Below are 19,312 nucleotides of genomic sequence, written 5' to 3'. Positions count from 1 at the left end.
AGCGGATAGAAATTCCCAAGAAAGCTTGCAGGTTTATCAAATATGGCCGTCAGTGGAGGGTCGTAAAATGACTGAAGGTGTCGGTGCTTGCATGCCAATAGCTCTTCGATCAGTCGGAGACGCTATAAGACTCGACTCAGAGAACAAAACTAAGGTGTGGATTAGCCTAATTTTAACCACTTTGATCTCCAGCAGATATCGAGGACTAGCTTTGGCGAATTTAGACTTTCATCTCGCCTCAGATGATGATTTCAATAACGATTTATATTATTTTTTAAAATTATTAATGTTTCGATAGCAATTTATTTTTAGTCTTTTTGTATGACATAATATTTTATTTGGGTTAAGATTCTTTGTGTGTTGTATTTGCATTATAATATAACATTCACATATGATGATGGAAATACCCGGAACAAAACGTTTTATTCCCAAAAAATTGAGTCTGCCAATTTGGTCTGTTGTTTATTTCTGGAAAAACTTGGTTTAAACCTGGCTTAAACATAGACACTTTTCTGATGCTGATGGGGACAAACCTGATACCAAATTCTTACTTTTGGGTAATACACTCTTCCTAGAAGGTAATCAAAGGAAGGAAAGACGGTAAAACACAACTTTGTTTATTTAATAGATTTCAAACATTGTTACTTTTACGTAAACTTGACCATGTACAATAGACAAATCATTCATTTATGGGGATTTCCAATTACCAGGAGAAGACTTGAGATACAAGCTTAATTTTGTCAGTCTACTTTAGTTGTATACATGCTCCAACAACTGTATCATTGATGGCTTTAATCTTCATCATGTGTAAATAAAGATGATTCTTATCAGGCAATTTCACCCATCTGGTCTTTTTCTGGTTTTTGGTATGCTGGTTGGGCTACAGATGCTGTATGTCCCTTAGCTAGGAACAAGTGTTAGTCAGCTTCCAGCACTTTCTTAAAAATTCTCACTTTTCAAGCAAGCAAGCATCTCTAGTTCCAACAAGCTCATTGCCAGTCCAGTCTCCCTGCCCAGTCTCCCAGTGAACATAGGGGATGATCCATGTTCCTACTTTCCATGATGTTCTTAATTCTCTTCCAAGTTTTTAGTATAATTTTGTTGATCTTTTCTTGCCCTTCCTCCATCACACACCAATAAGAACAATGTCTATAATCCAAGCCCTTCCTTTTGAACAGCTTTTTCTAATACTAGTCTGGGTACAGATGTTCAATAACATGGTCTTCCATCTTCAACATGACCTTGCACTTTATGATCATACCACCACTCAGCAAAAGGGGATGCAATCATTTTACTCAAGTGCGGATATACAGTATTTTGCAACTTTGTCGTGCCTTACTTTGTATTCACTTAGGGAGAGCTTGCTGCATTCACTGTCCAGGTGTTATCCTTTGTCTTGCACATTCTACACATAGCTAAGGCTTAATCTTAACTTCCAGGGAATTATACTTTGTTCTGAGCATCTTTTCTTGGGCCACCATGTCCAACTCCCTCCCCTTAGTTTCCTTCTTCAGCTCCCCTCTTTCAAGCCATCTTCATCTTATTTGACCAAAAACTGCGTCTGTTTGTCTTGGAAAGTGCCCATGCATAGGTCTCTGTCTGCCTTTCCCTACTTCTTTACAGAGCCTATCAACATTTGCTCATGGGTGCAATGCATTGAGCATTGTCATCAGCCTCCTTCTCCTTGTATTTGTTTCTGGAAGCTGACTCTTAACTACCCTGTGAACAGAGTCTTTTTGATCTTCCTTGATAAGTCGGGAACAGGAAGAAGACTCTGCCAGTCTCCTTGACATTCTTTGATTTGCCGCTCATCCAAAGAAATGGATGAGTCAGTCCAATTTCGACCTGTCAAACCTGTTTTGTTTTATTTTTGCGCATGATCAATCACAACGCGTCATCAATATTTTTGAAATTACAAATGGCTTGGCAATTTTAACTGTCTAAATTCCTGGTGATTAGGATGAAAATGTTGATGAGGTCGACCATCAGCTCACTATCCATTTGCTTTTTTTTTTCAGGAAGCCTACTGTCAATACCTAAGTTGTGTAATTTACATTTCACAAGTTTTAAAAGATGATGCTTGGGATAAAGGTTTGCCTTTGGTAGTGCATATTTACAATATTAATTTGTATAAAATTTATAAATTATTTTTATTTTGCCATGAGGCAAAAATGTTCTCCTCTCTGAGAGGCCCTCACAGGGTAAATTTCGACAAGCGACATGGCCCAAAAAGTAGCGACAGCACATAAAATGAAATTGCGACAAAAGACATCCTTTCCCAGCAAAATTCCGACAGTGACGTCAAGGCCGAGAATGAGCCAATTAAACCCTGACACGAGTGATTTTAAAATTAAGATAAGCGACACGGGACCCCCCCCCCCCCCTTCCTGTCAGGGCCTTTTCTGAGGTACATGTAAGTCCCTGGATTATCCATGGGTTGCCTCTGTGTCAAGCCAAGTTGTATAACAACTGCAGACTGCATATAATGCCACTGATAGACAGTATTTAAGTCTTAAGATCCCATTTTAAAATGGTTAGATTTCAATAACTGTGATTTAGGGTTAGTCTGCAGTCTGTGCTCTGCAGTCTGCAAGTGTCATACACCAGTCAAACCATGCTATTGATGAGATTAAATGCTCATAGCTAGCAAATGGCCGGATCTAGCCACCAGCCCTATTTACATGTACATTGATGGAATCAGCATAAGGAAGGAAACAGGGTAGGCATGGTGGGAAGGGGGGGGGGGGAATGGGGGAGGGGGTATGGGAAGACCTAACAAACAGTTCAGGATGCAGTAGTAACTCTTATTTTCGAGCATGATTGAGACTGCCAGACCTTGGAAATCCTGAGAATTGGCTTTTGTGAAGAGGAAAGCATTTCAAGTTAAGGTGGTCAAACACTGTGTTCACTGTGCATGCTTTGCGTTTAACACAAGGTATCCTGCAAGGAAAATCTTCTTTGATCTTTGAACCCATTGACCCATGGGAGTGTCTGAGACTCTACAGATCTTATTCTGTCTAACACCATACAATTTTACTTGTCAACTTGTCAACTTGGGGCATCCTAGGGCATTTGAAGTGTCAATGGGTTAAATAAAATTAACATTGCACAGAAATAGACAACATTTTGTTGTTTCACATGCAATGTCACGACGCATACATCATTTCCCATTGAAGCATATGAAATCACACAATATTTAAGTTTCACATCCCTAGGGATAATATTGAAGGCAATGAAATCATAGAATTATTATACAGTGAACATCCATAAGAATTAAATTTCTAACACTAACGATCAACCAAATGTTTGGCTGGGCAGCCCCCTAAAACCCCTAAAAGGTCTTGCAAATGAGGTCACTTCATTAATTTGATTAATGAAACTTTTCTTTACTTCAGATCTTGGTCAGGTCTTCAACAATGACACAGCTAAGTTGTTTCGGTTACTTCAGCAATGCCAGGAGAGAGCTTTTACAATTATCTCCTCTTTGGGTAGGAAAGAAAATGTTGAGGTTTAGAATGTTCATGTTTGATTAAATTTCATTTTTTCACAAAATGTTGTTGAATCATATGTTATTGTTTCATTTTCAGGAGATAACATGTCTTCCTTCCAGGTACCTAATGTGCATTCTGGGCAAGGTGTTCAGCAAACGCATGTTGACAGTAACACTACTAACTTGAGCCAATTCAGTCAGTCTAGCTTAGCACCTCAATCTGCAGGATCTCATAAACTGTCTGAGCAGTCAGTAACAGTCATAACACCATCTACGGATGAACACCTTCAGCTTCCTTCACCTCCTGGCTCACCTAAGCCACATCATAGAAGGTTTGCAATAAATCACAGTCAGCATAGAAGGCATACATAAATTTGTACTCAGCGTAAAGCCATTTATAGCGATATTCAAGATAGTGGGATTCCAAGCATAGCACAACCCATTGACTACTTGGGTAGAGTATGACTGACCTGCCTTCTTAGGTGTGTAAAGCTGCATGTCTGTTGGTGCAGGCCACTAGCTGTACCTTGAAGTTACTGTTTGTGAAGATGAGGAAAGTCTACCATTGTCCTCTTGCAGTTATGAAGTTAAAATTTCTAAAATGCGTAATAACTTTTTGGCTTTAGAACTGGCAGTTATGACCCATTAGAGAGAGCATATCAGGAAAACAAGCAGTTAATAACAGCATATAGGGCAAGAATGCAGAATGCAAACAAAGGAAGAAGAAACCAGGATGTGATATCAAAGGTACATGAACTTGTACATTTCAAGCAAACTAATAATTCAAGATCAAATAGATATTTTACTGTGATCACCAAATCATAATTTTATTGTAGTACCAGTGAACTCTTAAATTCTTATGTTTCAGAATCTGAGTTTAATGAGGAGAATGTCGGAAAATCTTAAAATTGCCAAGGCCAGGGAAGAAGCCGTATCCTTTAGTAGAGTTTTAATTACCCTTCAATCCCACAATCAAAACGTTCATTCTCCCAACTAGTACCATAGAGTTCTTTGTTGGGTAGTCATGAGAATTTGGTGTTACATCAAGATCACACCTCTTCAACTGGTAATCTTCATTCTCATTACCTATTTGGCTAACATTAATAATTTTCATTGAAATTTTGAGGAGAATTTACATATTTATCACTCCTGGGAGTCGAAGGGTTAAGGGATTTTTAGTGCAAATTGATATTTTGATGCCTGTATAATTTGGAAATTGCAATTATACACTTCAAATCCTTATCCCTCCTGGGCTTGGTTGTTTAAAAGCCTATTAACACTAATCCCAGATTAAAAATTACCCAAGGAGCTTATTTCTCTACTCCTAAATGTTGCTCAACACTAATATTCGGCAAAACTTTACATTGGAAGAAGTCAATCTTGAAAAACAAAAATAATCAAAAGAAACTTTCACCAAAAATTTGAAAACATGAAACAAGTAAAAATTATGAATTTTCCTCGGTCCAATATGATTTTACTCATCAATTGGGTGGCTTTAGGTGTGAATGAGTTATCATAACAACATCTAGTCCCACTCAAGAAGTATGTCCCTTTTAAACCTTCCCAACTTGAGAGTAAGACTTTCACTCTTTCTAACACCAGACGATAATTTTTCTCATCATTTGGAGGCGCTTTAGGTGTGAATGGCCTTTAACCCTTTTACTCCCAAGAGTGCCACTTATAGATTTTACTCTGTCTAACGCCAGACGATTTTACTCGTCAATGGGGAACCCCACGGGGGTGAAAGGGTTAACAACAGCTAGATTCACTCAAAAACTATGTCCCCATTAACCCTTTCACTCCCAAGAGTGCCACTTATAGATTTTACTCTGTCTAATGCCAGACGATTTTACTCGTCAATGGGGAACCCCACGGGGGTGAAAGGGTTAACAACAGCCAGATTCACTCAAAAACTATCTCCCCATTAACAACATCCAGGTCACCTATCTACCAGTAGGTTCTTCGTAGACAAAATATCTCACCAATCTGCTGGCTCAATAATGTCATTTGATTAATTAAAAGTCTAAATGCAACTATTGATGGTGAATAATGTAATGCGACCACGAGAAAGATGATAAGCTAGTTGCTTATAGCTACAGCATCTTACAAGTCTTACAAAGATCTGCCCAAAACTCTGATTTTCCAGGTTTCCTTTTACCTGTTGTGAATGGGAGCCATTAAACTAGGTTCAGGTGACAATGTTTTTCCTTTAACCAAATTATTACTCCTAAGTGTCCCCAATTGGTAGAAGTGTGATTTCTTGAGCTTGGAAAGATTGATTAATACAGTTCATGGATTAAAGCCCCAGCTACACGTTCAAACATTGTTATAAAACATTTGTTGGATCAACAATGTTACAATGTGTAGCATGTATGTTTGATGACGTTTGTTCAGCATTTTTTGTTGGAAGAATGTTTTGATTTCAATCAAGCATTTTCTCCAACATACAAGAAAATAATGTTGAATCGTGTAGCTGCCCTTTCAACAATGTTGGATTGCAAACTTAAGACTAAAGGGAAGTGTTCCAACAAGGTTATATGCGTATCCAACATTGTCAGAAGCATTCTTTTTACAATATTGGGAAGTGTTCTTCTAACAATGTTACAACATGTAGCCAGGGCTTAATGAATGATTGTCACCTGTCTCCACAAATTTTCATGTAACTTGAAGAATAATGGTAGATAAAGAAGAAAATTCTTGAACGACAACAAAGACTGCAAGAAGAAACAAACAGGTATCAAAAAATTAAATATTATAATAATTATTTTCAACAAAGAAAAGCCAACAGTTTGTTTAGGGAAGGCTGAATTGAATTACTCCTTCCTCTTGCATTTTTTAACACTGTTATGTCAGTCAGCAGAGAATTTGTAGTTTGTTGAAAAAGTGATGAATAAGTGGCAGTGCCAACTTCTTGGATGACTCGACCGACAGAGGGTTGGGGAAAGCTAAAACTTTGTTGTTCTGAGGGAGATTTCAACCCTATTCTCCACCAGGGACTGACTTTCAACTGCATCTTGTCTTTAGACGGTTTGGACCTGCAGTGTTATCTTCAAAGGAAGAGATAGAACAGCGTGTTTTGTACACAAAGATTTTGGAGTTTGAACAGGAAACGGTAAGTTGAAAGCAGACCAGCAGGATGAATGTGATAGGGAATGAAAAAAGGGCAGCAACAACTTTATTACATGTACCTTTTTCTGACAGACCAAGCTTCAGTGAAAATTCTATTTTCTGTATCTAAGCTGGGCATGGCGAAATAGAAAAACACTGGAGACCATAGGACGACATCAACCAGCAAACTGACCAGCCAAATTATTAAGTCTACAGTGTCATCACATGCAAACTATCCACAAAAAATACCAGGTAACTGAAAAGTGGGCTTTGCAAGGTCCAAAAATATGTCTCGGAGAAATCTTACAATGTAGTAAAACAATGTTAAAGCTAATTATTAGCAACAGATAAGCTAGATTTGTAAAACCAGTTACAAACTTCTTAAGGTGAAATGCTGCAAGTGCATTTTGCAAACAAATGTATACCCACCCAAAGCAGCCTGGTGAAAGGCACATCTACCAAGAAACAAAAGTGTGACAAAGAACTTCAAGGTAACTGTGGGCAAAGCAATCAAGATGGCTGATTCGCATTACGTGAGTGTGACAAGACAATGGTTGTACATGTCACGATTTACATAAACGTTTTGTTCCGTTTTCCTTGTTACAAACTCTCATCTTTGTCTTGAATTTGCAAGTGTGATACATTACTGCTACTCACATTGTAAATAACACTTGATTACTGCTTGTTGTTGTTGTTGTTGTTTGAAGGTGTGGCCGAAGAATTTACGTGGACGGTTGACACTTATGCCAACAGATGCAAAATTGATCAAAGAAATCATAACCAAGATTTTTAGGTAAGGTCAGGTTATGAAGATAATGATTGCTGCCTTACTGGGTGGGGAGCTTTGCTGCATTGGCAGGGTTATGCTGCTGCATGAACTGCATGATAAGTACAATATGAGTGGGAGATTGGTTTGGGTATTTACATTGGTACTAGTACTACTGCCAGTTGCAGTACCAGTACTGCTACTGCTACTGCTACTGCTACTAGACTAGACTTTGGTCAAACATCAAGAGCCCTAAGTCTATATCGGTCAAACATCAAGAGCCCTAAGATCCAGTAGAGAGCAAAAGAGAGGGATTTTCACGGGAGATAGGAATTCTTTATTACCCCAACATTGCATGCAAAACATTCATGAGTTTGACCTTGACGACATCAAGATCATTGACCGCTGTTCCCAATGGTCAAAAAGATTATTTTTAGAAGCGTGGCACTCAGTTCGTGAACTGATTTAACACATGATGTAACACATTTTACATTCTTGACATTTACAAGTCCCTTGGCAATCCCAAGTGACGTTTCTGCGGCTCTTTTAAAGTACTCGTTTGCATTCGTAAGCCATTTATGCAGAAGAAGGTTATAGTATTTTAACCGAAACGTCCATACAAAAAGCTTTTTAGTCAGTGACAACAAAATTTTTTAATTCTTATTAATAAATATATTTTTATTGCATGGAAAGAGTTCAGATATTCCACCACAATGCATTAATGGCATTAGTGGCTTTTAAAGTGGAGTATTTTGTTGAATTGAGTGTTTTTAGTAATGTTCCACCAATGAAAAGCAAAATTCCTTGTATATATAACAGAACTCAATTGAGGCCTTATGCTATTGTAAATGTCACTGTCATAGATGGTAGATCAAGACCCTTCGCAGGTCAACAGCATCAGGAACTTATTTTTGTGCATCACCCAAGAACGGAGAAAAATCGAAAATCCCTGACCTGGGTTGGGATCAAACCCATGACGATTTTATTGGCTAATTTTCGTCACGTGGGGCAAACTCACAGGATAGATATCATGCAATAGCTCCTGTTTGCGTGGATATTTCCCTGGGGGGGGGGGGGGGGTGGGTACTCCCTTATAAGGGCTTAATGGGGACGTGCGGCCAGCCAGGGTATGTTTTTCGGGATTTTTGTCTTGAACAGGGTATCGAATTTATCATTTTTTGTCTTAATCAGGGTATCAATTTATCAATTTTTGTCTTAAACTGGGTTAAATGTCTTAAACAGGGTATCAAAAATCGGAATTCTGTCTTAAACAGAGTAGGAAAATCAGCGATGTTTGTCTTAAACAGGGTCAGGGTATGAGAGGCCGCGCCGCACCTCCCCACCCAGGGATATATCAAGTCCCCCCCCCCTCCCGGGGGGGGGGGGATAATTGCCGATCATTTCCGTTGAAAAGAAACAAAGCCAGCGGAAAAAAGGCAGCAAAAGAGTTTTTATTTTAAATGGAAGAAAAACAAACTAGTTTTGTGGAGTCTAGTGATAGTGACTTAAAAAGCTGGTCACAAATGCTCTTCAGGAAAGTACAAGGCCTAGGAAGTCAACAAAATATGCTGTCAACGTCTTTGAAGGTGAAGAGAGTTATGAGCAGACTGTCTTTCATGGTTGAAATAAATTTTTCAGTAAGAAAAAAAAAGCGCCTTGTTTTCAAGTTTTCGACTCGCAGTGACAATTAAAATAATTTGCCCTTTTTTCCTGAAACCGACACGCCTTCTTTCTAATCTACCAGTAATTTTGAACAGTGAGTCGAAAAATATGAAGCATCGCCATCACTGAGATCAACGCTGGCTTTTTATGAGCGGTATTTTGCATTGTATGAAAATTGATGGGAGGGTAATAAAATAAATAAACCCCTTTCTGGCTTGCTGGTATGTTGGCTGATAATGTCCGTTGGCTGAGAGATTCTCAGCCGCGGACATTATCAGCTGACATACCAGGCGCCCGAAGGGGTTTATGAACTAAATATACACACGCTACTAAGGACAACAGTCATTTAAAATTCCTTGTGTTTTGAGGAAGTTATATGATGACTTTGTCTTGCCATTGGTTGATCTCATTGCTTGCACCTGTGTTTTGATTGGTTATAATAATAAAACTTTTCACTTCCCGTGATACAGTTCTTCTGACCATCCGCTGACCCAGTTCCTTCTCCAGTACCAGTATCACGTGTATCGGAAACTTGCACCTCTGGTAAAGGATGTTGGATCGCCTCATGCAACACGAAAAAGCCAAGCTTCGGGCATAGACAATGATACTGTTCCAACTGAAACTAATCTCGACAATGAACAGTCTACCGAAGAAATAAACAGTTTACGTGATAATGAGGAAGATGTAGGAAATGACTTGGAAACCAGAATAGAGGATACAAAAAAATCTGCTCCAGTTGAATCTTTTCAGGAAGGATTGGTTAGCGAAACAAGTGAGTTTGCTGAGGGGAAGAATGATGGCGTAGGAGACAACAGGGATGGAGATCTTTGTAAAGCATTTGCCAGAGATGAAGAGAATGTGGCCTCAACTCATCCTGATGAAAATCTTGATTCAAGCATGGATTTAGAGAAACTCAAGAATCTTCTTGCAGAAAATGCTCCAGGTAGTTCACCCACAGAGGATATGATGCCAGAAGGTCAATCACAGACTGAACTCAAATCCAGTTCTTTTGATGGAATGAACGAATCTGAAAAATTAGAGATTTATTTCCAAGAACTTGAGGATGACATGTTTGGTTGGGAAAGCAATGGAGAGGAATCCTGCGAGACAGAAAATGAAAATGTTTATGTAGCTGGGAGTAATGTAGTGGTTAATGAGGAATCTTTTAAGGGAGATATGGAGGATAGTGGTTTACAGATGGGAGAGGTCAGATCAGAAAATCATTCCATGGATGTTGTACCTGAAGGGGCTTCTTCCAGACAGTCGGATTCATCTGTAGGAAGAGGCAAAAACTGGTTCAAGTGGAGTGACGGAGAGGATAAAGAATCATTGAGTGAAGAGGTGAAACCTTTCAAGGAGAAAGACAATGAAATGGCTGATGTTGCAGATCAAGACAAGGGAGTTACAGACGGTAATAATGCGATAGAAGAAAGTCCTGCAATTGTAAACTTTGAACAGGAATCCACTGGTGACGGGACTAACCAGGAAAGAGAAAGTGAGCACGATAAAGAAGATAAAGGGTTAAAAACGCGTGAAACTGAAGCAAAACCCAATGTTTACAGCAAGGAGGAGATCTCACCTGTAATTTCAGAAGAACCACACAAGGAGAGAGGAGGACAAAATGATGTTAAGGAGCAAGGGGAGTCCCATATGTCCAAGTTACCTGTACATAAAGAAAGCAGTGTTGATAACAAACAAGAACACGGAGCAGTCTCAACGAGTGATGAAGTCAGGAATCAGTTAAAAGATGTTCTCTTGGATGTTCGGTTTTTTCTTGGTATGTTCACAAATTTATTAATTACTTCTTTTTGTATGTCGCAGGTCGCTTTTGTTGTGAAAATTCTGCTTGTAACGATGTATGTATGTTAATCAAAATAACTGGTACGTTTCGTTTTCCTTCCATTTCTGTTGCTTTCATAAGACATTTCAGTCACAGTTTCATTCGTCACCTGAACGACAGTTTGATAATTCGTCACTGCGTTAAGTCTAGTTTAAACATTGAAGGCAAAGTGAACATCATTGAAAAATCCCGGAGATAGAATGGAAGGGATCATTTCATGACAGGAGAGTTATTAGAGCGGTTTTCAATTGAGTGTAGTAGAACAAATGCCAAAGTAATTACTTCGACCAATCACAGCAGACCTGTGCAAACAGCGCAATGAACCAATCCAAATTCGTAGCAATTCCATGTAACTTGCCGCAAGCGCGGGAAAAATTCGCGCGTGCAAGTCACGATTGGTTTGGGTTTTCCTTTTCATTGGTTGATAAACTGGCGTGAGATTTTTAAACCAATCACTAAGCGTAGCAATTGCAATTATGTAATTACTTTCGGCAGTCATTAATTGAAAACTGCTCTAAACTGGCCCGAGAGTTTTAAACCAATCACTAAGCGTAGCAAGTACAATCGCATAATAGGCAACCTTCACGACGGCGTCATTTGACTACAACTACCAGAATTCTGTTTGTTCTTCGTTTCTTATTTAAATCTTGTATTGCCAGTGGGGTAAAAATAGCAATAGCTCTAATTAGCACGAGACAAGCAAAACCTGCAGGATTCTGGTACTTGTAGTCAAATGGAGTCATCATGCAAATGTACTATTACTTTCGACAGTCCGGTGAATACTGCTCTAATAGCTCGGGCCGCTACCCAGCTCTCGGAACGACCCTCGGGATTGATTCAGAAAACAATGGAAACAAATAACGATACAAAAGAAACAATGGACCATGACGTAAAACACAATAAAGAAAAAGTCACTGCTTACGAGCCAGAAGGCCCATCAGGCCGGCGCTTATCTCCGGTTTCCGTAGCATGAAGCGACTAGGAGTATTTCTACTTCCCCCTGGATGGGATGCTAGTCCATCGCAGGGTTACCCCAGCATTTTTATTGGAGAGAGGCTCCGTGAGAGTAAAGTGTCTTGCCCAAGAACGCAACACAATGTCCCCAGCCAGGACCCAAACCGGAACACTAGATCCAGAGTCGAGCACTCTAACCATGAGGCCACCGCGCCTCCCGTAAAACACAATAGAGGTTGTAAAAAGCTGCGTTCCATCTGAATAGCTCAGTTGATTTTAAGACCGCATACATTTTTATTTTATTTTATTTGTTCTGGTCCTTACTCAATAATCCTGTTTGGGCCAGTTTAGACATGAGGGTTTCGGTGTTATAATCACTAGTTGATGGTGGCACAAGGTAAGGATAACAGGATATGATGAAAATTTGCATGCATACATCTATTTTGTTACATTATAGTGTTATAGTTTTTTTTTTCCTGTTTGAGTTGTGACAGATGATATGTCCGAATCGTGCGGAGTTGATTGTGATATGTGAAGTTATTCCACTCTTCGCCTTCATGTTGCCGCTTGTTTTCCGTCCTGAAAGAAAATAACACCAAGTAAACACGTCAGCATTGTCATTGCAAGCATCGCATAGCAACATGTACTTTTTTTTTCAGAGAAACTTCAGAATTTGCTTATCCTTGCTTACGAGCCCCTGGACACGGCAGCTGGGCGAGACCTTTGTTATTCCTGTGTGGAGTTTCCATTCTTCAAGCCCTTGTGGCCCAAGCTGCTCGCTGTACTCAGGTTGGGTGCTATCTGACAAACAATGTGGCGTAATGTTAGCGTAGCCTATCTTAGCAGTGCAGAGTAGAGCAAATTATATCGATGTAAATCTGATCCAGGTGTTGGATCCAGATCCCATCCATGTCTGGATTGGATGGTGTCTGGATCGACAATGGATCTGTGTCCAATTCGGAATGAGTCCACTTTTGATCCAGACCACATTCAGATCCAATCCAGATGAAATGTTACCATAACATCCCCAACCAATTTTAATAAAACCATGGTCAAATGATTCACAACTCTATCAAGATAATCGTGGTCAAATTATTATCATAACAATTCTAACCTTTTCATCTCCTGATCGTGTTTCAAACGCAAGCTGAAGATGGTTCCCATAATCATAGTCGTTATCAGCTTCAGAGAGCGGGGTCTTAGTGGGAAAATCTCATACTGTGAACTTGTCGGTACTTCAGGTTTTTTTTTGTTTTTTTCAGAGTGCATTCTTTTACAGAACTAGGATTTTGTTGGGAGATAAAATCTTACTCTTTTCTTCTTTCATGAGCGAAATTTAAGTTTAAAAGAACTGGAACACATTTTCTTCGGCAAACGTGATACTCAAATCAATTTTGAACTGAACTGCTTTGCTGTATTTATTTTCCACAGACAAGTGAATTACGAGAAGGAGATTTACTTAGCCGATGTAATGTCAACTAACATCGATAAAGGACCTGGTGAAATGGGTGTACCGCAAAGGCTTTGTATGGAGGATCAGGTACGAGTTGTCTTGCGATACAAGTGATTATTTTATCAGAGTACTGATAGTATTAAAAGCTACTACTAAATTTCTGTTTTGAGCTCGCGCATTAGGTGTCGAGGTCGACATTTTGCTAAGTGCGTATGCCCAGAACGAAACGACTCCAAGTCGCACTGATACTCCAGTCTAAATGTCGTGATATTGACAGCCGGCGTGTTGTCGTAAGTTGTTTTACAGCCGATCCTTTGATATAAATTTTTGATAATGTGGAATTTTCCCCCAGCAAGCGAACAGTTAACGCATTGCAATTGGTTTACTTTAAAACAATTCATGGAAATAATTGCCGTTTTTATACACTCTTGATTGTGACAGTGTATTGTCATTTCTAATTTTTATAGACAACAGTTTTATGGAGCTCGAGATTTTTTTTGCGTTCCTTTTAGAAACTGCTCGACTCCACAGGCAACAAATATCCGTATCAAATGGCTGTGGAAGAACTTCACAAAGTGGTGACGTTATTTTGTCCGTTGGAAAAGTTGGAGTGTTTAGGTAATAATTTCCTCTCAGATAATACGAGCACTTTGATTGGCTCAGAGTACCAAGGATACCTCCCGGGGGATACCCTTCATGTGTTCTGTAGTGTGACTCGCGTTCGCCCAGCATCAAAAAGCTTGAATAAAAGAGAAAGACTGTAACTGAGCAGTAAATGTAACAAAAAACCAACAGCAAACACATAATTGAACCAACAGCGACAGCACCTACATTAAAGCATACGTGGCCATCGTCGTCCAAGCTGTGCTAAAACACATGCTTGCTTGCTCCAGGTGGTGAAGGCGAATGCCTTCTGTCTGCGCAAAGAGAAGGAAAGCACGATATCCCCAGAAACTAGATTGCATTACCAGGCAAAGTTTGGGAAATTTCTTTAACTTTCTATGAAACAATCATTCGGCTAAAACAGGCAAATCCGAAAGAATTACAAAGTTTTTTTTCGGTAATACAATAAAATAACAAACGCATTCCAGGTGTTGATGTTTTATTTTTGCCATTTACAGTTCGTACATCGCGTTGTATTTGTCAGTGTGTGGAGGATTATTGGGAGAATAAAGGAAAGCCTCGTCACAGTCCAGAAACTGCGATGTACGTTTGTTTTTTGGTTTTTTGTTTGTTAAAACCTTTTTCGTCGAAGATGGCTGGGATAAGAGTGCGATGGAGGCTCAATTTGCCCCGTATCAGCCTGAATAATAATAACAACTTTATTCAAGTGTCAATGGATTTAGCACAAGAGCACTAATTGGGGACACTAATGGAATTAACTCAAATCAAATCAAATCAAATCATGATTGGTTTTTGTGGAGAGGGGAAAACCGGCGTACCCATGCATGCTTGTTCCAGTTCTACACGTGTTTTTGCTTCGTTGGCAGCTTGAGTTTTTTCGCATTTTTAAAAGTACTTATTCGTGTATAGTTTTCCCTGCAAGATTTCATTTTTTGTCCTGTCGCCAGGGCGCTAGATTTTGAGGTTTCCACGGGTTTCAATCTCGCTCTGACCGGTGGTTTATGGTCGTCGCGATACTCTAGCTTACTTTGTAAAATGGCGAACTCGTTTCTTGCAGCTAGGTGGGATTCTTTAAGGGAAAGGGTTTACTACAGCAGAAAGATGTCTTAAACCCACAGGGAATGATGGTCACAGTCAAATATATTTGATTTTTTTGAAAGAAAACGGCTACATCAGAAATGAATCAAACATAGTCGCTTTGTTTGTTAATTTATCTTGCGCCGCCATCTTGAATACTTGTGACGTAAAAAAGCTCTTTGTGTTGCAAAAAATTGGCAACCCAAAACTCTTCACATGGCGTCGCCCGCGTAATTTCAAAGTGAAAATAGGCGGTTCTAGAATTTACAAACCAAGTTATTCTTTAGCAGGGGTGGATTTTCCTTTTAACCTGGAAATTGCTTCTTTGAGATTTATCATCTGAGGTTCCTTTCAGCTAGCTTGGTTGTAAACAATTCACCTACTCTTGTGCCTTACAGTATGGACTCATTTTATTGTTTCATTTATTACATTCGGGGTCAAGAAACGAATTTGTTTGGCATGCTTTCCTTTAAGCGTGTTGTTTAACCCTTTCGCCGCCAAAAATGCAAATTGAGACTGATAGATTTCAGTTACTCTGTCTAACGCCAGACGATTTTACTCGTCAATGGGGAAGCCCTCAGCGTTGAAAGGGTTAAATGCAAGCCATCGTTTCCTTTGTCTATCCGGGCCATTGTGATATCGTCTAAATTGTTCATTTCTCTCATCTACTTTTCTATGTTTTTTTCCACAGTGGTTGCGACGATTTGTTGCCCATTCTGAGTTTTGTGATAATTCGAAGTGGAATGGCTCAGTTGGTTTCTGAATGCGATGCCATGGAGGAATTTATACCCGAGGGGTAAGTGTCTAATTGGGGAGAGTAGTTTACACTCGAAGGGTCCATGTTTGAGCAGGGAGAGGGGAGATTTTACACCCAGCGGGTAAGTATGGGAGAATTAAACACGAGGATTAAGTATTTGATCGGGAGAGTAGTTATATCCCACCCAGGGTGAAATGTGAAATGGAGGAGAATTTTTTCAACTCCGTTGTTAAGTGTTTGACAGAGTTGGAGATTTTACACCCGAAAGTAAATTATTTAACGAGGGTGGGAAAAGTTGTCCTGGGCAGTTTTTGGATGCCAAGATTTCCTTGTAACTAGGGTCCCATCTCCCGCAGTTCTTCTCTTTTTGTCACGCAACACTCACTTCTAAATCGACTTCGAGTAACAGTTGCGTAAGTTGTGTCCACTTTGTTATCCATTGTGAATTTATCATGACGTTAGTTTATAGGCCTTAATCACACCGCGGCCATGTTGAATTCCGAGGGATTGAAAACTTTTGTTTTTGCGCACCGAAACTCGTTCCCAAAACATTTCAACTCGAGTCTCGTGGTACGAAATCTATTGTCTATGGCCAATATGGCCGCCGCGCGAATAAGGCCCATTGTATGTTTTTGTCAAATTTGCAGGATTCAGACATCATTAGAACTTAGAGAAGTAGTGATAACTGTGACGTATTGTTAAGTTGTTAATATGGTGCGAAACTTAGGGCGCGTTCGATTGACCGTATTCCGGAATAGGAATACATGGAATAGAAGTTAGAAATACTTCGTTTTTACGGAGATTCACACTAAATTTATCAAGCACTTGCTAAAATGCTATTTTAAACATATCGTTATTATCCTTGTTGCTTCAAAAGCGCCAGATATACCGTTTTAACTCATCACTCCACGTATTCCTATTCCGGAATAGGGTCAAGCGAACGCACCCTTAGTGAGAAGTGTTAATGAACCCTCCATTTCGTGTGCAAATTTCTACTGTGTATAAATTATCGTGTTGTTGGTTTTGGGGAGAGTTGAGTTAAGTTTGTTCGTTGCTTCGTTCGTGTGCGTGTCGCTTGTATTATGATTAGGTTTTGTTTGTAATAAAATATTTCGCTCCGATACAACAATAACAAGGAAGCCTGGACGGAGGCCTTGAGCTTGTAAACTCCAGTCGTCCTCTGAATTGTTCAATAAGAAATGAGAAAACGTTTGCGCATAGTTTTCTCAAAACATGGTCCAACGAAGTTGTCAACGAGCACGTGCAGTTTTAAGCTGATTGGAACATTAATTTTTTTTTGGTACCTGTCCCGAATCAGTGGTATTGGATTGAGCGACTATTTGAGATCATTGGTCATAATTTGCTCAAAACCAAGTCAAATGATGTTTTCAACAAAATTTGCGATTTCAGGCAGATTCCAACGTTTTGAACAACTTTTACAGCTCAGTGGTATTTTATGGAATGGGTTACAGTTCGAGATTTTCGCGTTTTGTCCATGATGTTCTCAAAACACACAATAACGAAGCCAATATTCTGTTTACTTTTACCGTCCTCTTATGATTTCTAACTGGATTTGCGATTTGTTGTTTTTCAAGGTATCTCATGGGTGAAGAAGGGTACTGTCTCACGACTCTCATGACGGCCCTGGCATATCTTGCGACCCTCAAATCCACATGAACATCTAGTGAAGGCAAACACTTCGCCTGTAATTCGAACCAAAAATATGCTCACGAAGGATCTGGACAATGTGTCTCTCGAGGTTTTTTTAAAAAGAATAATTGAAAGAAGAACGAAACGTTAGAAATGAGCACAGATAGTTTTTTGTCAAATTTGTCGTACAACAGTGATGTTGTGCAAGTGTTTGTTTTTTTTTTTTTGCTAATCACCTCCCCAATGCATCTCACGCAACAGTGATAAATAATTCAACTTGATACAAAAAAACCAAGAAGTACTTTTTTGGCAAGAGGAGATTAACGAAAATACCAAGTTTCGAATGTCCAGGCCTTTAATTACGGTGTAACACCATTTCCTAGCTCATTTTGGGCGCTAAGGGAGTAATTTGGGGGAAGGGGAAGCCTGTTTGAAAAGTGGTGAGAGTAACAAGGTTAGTTAGTTGAGTAGGAGGTCACCATCAGAAACCAGCTGAAACAAAATATCTATCTAACAAAAGATGGATATTGTTATCCTATTTTTCAATTTACATTCAGGCATTAATGGAAAACCCACGTAAATAGGCATAAATAGGCTTTCAAACTAATTTACATTTGAATATTTGTAAATATCCAATTAGTTGAATTTTAATTGTACCCTGTAAAGTAATATTTAAGAGAGTATTAATAGACATTCTCTTTGTACCACAAAAGCGTAAGCTTTTTGCTGTTGGAAGATGGGAAAGTATAGATTTTAAAAGAAGGAATTCCTCTCAGTAAATGATTTAAAGAAAAACTGAAAGGTGTCGTTTCTGTGTCGCTGTAATAAAAGAAACTCCTTCCCTATGACAAGTTAGGGTTGAAAGAGTCTGATATCATGCAGTGGCAGAATGTCTTTCATCGGTCGCTGATCCCTTCAACTGCATTTCACATTATTTATTTCTTGAAAAGAGTTTTTTGCAACACAGAGGAAATCCCATCCATATCAGAAACAAAACAAAGGCCAAAAAAAAAACAAACAAAAAAAAAATAACAGGAATGATATTAATGGTGGTCATTAGTGATGAAGACACCAAAACGAAGACCTCAGGCTAACCTTGGACAATTTGAACCGCGTAATTGATGGCGACGAATATCACACACAACGTATTTCCAGAAAATTCTTACCAAACGTTTAGTTCGTTGCCTTATTGAAATTTATCTATATGACGTATAGGTAAACACGTGGGGTAGATAACATTTCTCGCAAAAAAGTGCCGAACAGTATGTTCATTAAATTCGACGGTCACCCTTATGTTAGGGTCTTTTGTCCGCATCCTGATTTTTTCTCTCGGTTTCAACATTACGCTGTTCTTCCCGTAAAATATATAGAAGCAAGTCCTTTGAATCTTGTGAATATTGCAGTGGGTAGCAAAACGCTACAAAACTACCAAAAAGTGATGGTCGTATTCATCACATTTCTTCTTATTTTTGTAACTGTACACATTGTAGGTCGTGATATCGCGGACCACAATTCCTTTTCAAGTTCAGCATATTTTGTACTTCGAGAAAATAAGCGCCTAGTGGGTTACAATTTCGCGACTTCCGCCTCTACTAGTGAACTGTCGTGTACCTTAATATGTCTGAGGGATTCGCGTTGTTCTTCAGCAAACTTTAGGAAGTCTAACAACGGGTGTGAACTTAATGAACATCTAATTTTGCCTGACAATGGAAACGCCGAGCTAGAAGATCAACCGGACTTTAATTTCTTACTGGTTTTGAAGGTAGGGTATATGATATATATTCTTATCTATATTATACTTAAGCGGATTACAGATTACAGATCACTGTTATTAAAGTGTGAAATGAAAGTTGCCGCGTTAATTATCACAGAAAATGGTGTAAATATTATTATTTCGAGGGCTGTCTGATGACAAGCTGCCGAAATGGAGG

At 39.2% G+C, this 19,312-nt stretch overlaps 1 protein-coding gene across 1 annotated transcript; it reads left to right on the top strand.

Moving 5' to 3' along the window:
• Nucleotides 1–27: 27 nt before the first annotated feature.
• On the top strand, nt 28–18,176 carry LOC138019667 (VPS9 domain-containing protein 1-like). The gene is made up of 16 exons (XM_068866522.1): nt 28–154; nt 2,019–2,091; nt 3,396–3,488; nt 3,588–3,822; nt 4,117–4,237; nt 4,359–4,421; nt 6,172–6,224; nt 6,515–6,602; nt 7,306–7,391; nt 9,497–10,803; nt 12,480–12,609; nt 13,252–13,360; nt 13,786–13,891; nt 14,395–14,479; nt 15,666–15,770; nt 17,327–18,176. The coding sequence occupies exons 1-16, from the start codon at nt 68–70 to the stop codon at nt 17,406–17,408; spliced, it is 2,823 nt and encodes a 940-aa protein (XP_068722623.1). The 5' UTR covers nt 28–67; the 3' UTR covers nt 17,409–18,176.
• The last annotated feature ends 1,136 nt before the right edge of the window (nt 18,177–19,312 follow it).

Source organism: Montipora capricornis, chromosome 10, assembly GCF_036669925.1.
Source record: "Montipora capricornis isolate CH-2021 chromosome 10, ASM3666992v2, whole genome shotgun sequence".
Classification (NCBI taxonomy): Eukaryota; Metazoa; Cnidaria; class Anthozoa; order Scleractinia; family Acroporidae; genus Montipora; species Montipora capricornis.
The sequence above is the reverse complement of the archived record's forward strand: the minus strand, read 5'-3'. Positions and strand labels throughout refer to the sequence as shown.

Bases quoted from the DNA above. Each gene is read 5' to 3' on its own strand.
- LOC138019667 (XM_068866522.1), top strand. From the start codon at position 68: ATGACTGAAGGTGTCGGTGCTTGCATGCCAATAGCTCTTCGATCAGTC. The intron at 2,092-3,395 runs GTTTGCCTTTGG...TCTTTACTTCAG, and splicing joins AGATGATGCTTGGGATAAAG to ATCTTGGTCAGGTCTTCAAC. The intron at 7,392-9,496 runs GTAAGGTCAGGT...CCCGTGATACAG, and splicing joins ATCATAACCAAGATTTTTAG to TTCTTCTGACCATCCGCTGA.